This window comes from Sinocyclocheilus anshuiensis, unplaced genomic scaffold, assembly GCF_001515605.1.
Source record: "Sinocyclocheilus anshuiensis isolate Anshui unplaced genomic scaffold, SAMN03320099.WGS_v1.1 scaffold841, whole genome shotgun sequence".
Lineage (NCBI taxonomy): Eukaryota > Metazoa > Chordata > Actinopteri > Cypriniformes > Cyprinidae > Sinocyclocheilus > Sinocyclocheilus anshuiensis.
Genome location: NW_015557108.1, coordinates 189436 through 191529, shown reverse-complemented (window position 1 = coordinate 191529; position 2094 = coordinate 189436). Strand labels below are relative to the sequence as shown.

At 44.0% G+C, this 2094-nt stretch overlaps 1 protein-coding gene across 1 annotated transcript in view; it reads left to right on the top strand.

Annotated features, from left to right (window-relative positions):
- The window catches only part of LOC107677667 (ephrin type-B receptor 4-like), a gene marked incomplete at its 3' end in the record, with an annotated part of 22571 nt that extends 20479 nt beyond the window's left edge, over positions 1-2092 (top strand). Inside the window, exons 13-15 of the mRNA XM_016472664.1 lie at positions 669-884; positions 1841-1990; positions 2078-2092. Of these exons, the coding sequence (XP_016328150.1) occupies positions 669-884; positions 1841-1990; positions 2078-2092 (381 nt within the window). The remainder of the gene's footprint in view (positions 1-668; positions 885-1840; positions 1991-2077) is intronic.
- Between the last annotated feature and the right edge of the window lie 2 nt (positions 2093-2094).

Below are 2094 nucleotides of genomic sequence, written 5' to 3'. Positions count from 1 at the left end.
TCTCTCCCGTTTTTCTCTGTTTGTCTGATGTTGGGTCAGATGTGTCGCCCGCTCTCCCCCGTCTCTCTCTGTCTGTCTGATGTCGGGTCAGATGTGTTGCCTGCTCTCACCCGTCTCTGTCTCTGATGTCGGGTCAAATGTGTCACCCGCTCTCACCCGTCTCTCTCTCTTTCTCTCGGTCTGATGTTGGGTCAGATGTGTCGCCTGCTCTCACCCGTCTCTCTCTGTGTGTCAGATGTCGGGTCAGATGTGTCACCCGTCTCTTTCTCTCTCTCTCTGTCTCTCTCTCTCTGTCTGTCTGATGTCGGGTCAGATGTGTCGCCCGCTCTCACCTGTCTCTCTCTGTCTGTCTGATGTCGGGTCAGATGTGTCGCCCGCTCTCACCTGTCTCTCTCTGTCTGTCTGATGTCGGGTCAGATGTGTCGCCCGCTCTCACCCGTCTCTCTTTTTCTGTCTGATGTCGGGTCAGATGTGTCGCCCGCTCTCACCCGTCTCTCTCTGTCTTTCTGTCTGATGTTGGGTAAGATGGCTCTCACCTGTCTCTCTCTCTGTCTGTCTGATGTCGGGTCAGGTATGTCACCCGCTCTCACTCGTCTCTTTCTCTCTGCTTGTCTGATGTCGGGTCAGATGTGTCGCCCGCTCTCACCCGTCTCTCTGTGTGTCTGCAGCTGAATGATGGTCAGTTCACGCCCATCCAGCTGGTGGGGATGCTGCGTGGGATTGCGTCCGGTATGAAGTACTTGTCGGAGATGAGTTATGTTCACCGGGATCTGGCGGCGCGTAACATCCTGGTCAACAGTAACCTGGTGTGTAAGGTGTCTGACTTTGGCCTGTCCAGATTCCTGATGGAGAACTCGTCTGACCCCACATACACCAGCTCGCTGGTGAGGATCTGCTGCGGTCACACACATCCTACCCTGCTACACACACATACAGAGTCCCACCAACATTTCATTACTTTTTTGTGATTAAAATGACTGATTTTGTTATGGTAATTTCCAGTTCTGCTGACAATTTGCAGTGTTTTTTATAATTAGAATAACACTTTTTTTTGTTTTTTTTGATGAAAATGACTGATTTTGTGTCAGAAAGTTCCAGAATTTATCAGAACATTTACATTGTTTTGTTATCATTTGAAAAAATAATGATTTTGTGAGTTTTCTAGTCAAAATGACTCTTTTTGTGGCTGTAATTTCCAGAATTTAGCAGAAAAATTGCAGTAATTTTTGGAATTAGATGGGATTTTTTGTGATCAAAATGCAATAATTTCCAGAATTTTGCAGAAAATTCGATTTTTTTTTTAGTTGCAATTGCAGATTTCTTGTCACTTTTTTATGATCAAATTGACTGATTTCGTGGTGATAAGTTACAGAATTTTACAGAAACTTTGCCTTGTTCTTCATAATTAGAATAATGCATTTTTGTGATATGCCATATTAACATTTTTACCATATTACATATAACAATAGATATCCAATATTCATACATGACAGAAAAACAACAAAAGTAGTCATTTATTTTATAATGTTTTTTACCAAATTCTGACACACAATTATTAAACTAGATAGTTACTTTGTTATTTAGTATTTTTGTTTTTAAAAATAAGAACAAAGAAGCAAATTTACAAACAACAGTGCAAAGATACAAATGAAATAAAGAGTGTTTTAGTTTTGGTATTCATGTAAACACACAGAAAATGAAATAATGGCATGTAAAGTAAGACTGCGCACTCACAGCAGAGAATCGTGGTGTTGTGCTGTTGATGATGTTGGTGATGTGTGTGAGCGTCAGTGTCGTTGAGCTCAGAATCTGTGTGTGTGTGTGTGTGTGTGTGTCTCAGGGCGGGAAGATCCCGATCCGCTGGACGGCTCCTGAAGCCATCGCCTTCCGTAAGTTCACCTCGGCGTCAGACGTCTGGAGCTACGGCATCGTCATGTGGGAGGTGATGTCGTTCGGAGAGAGACCGTACTGGGACATGAGCAACCAGGACGTGAGTGAGGTTTCAGAGCGCCTGTATAATCTGACGGACGAGTGTGTTCTGAGCCGAGTGATGATGATGATGCGTGTTTGTGTGCAGGTGATCAATGCCATCGA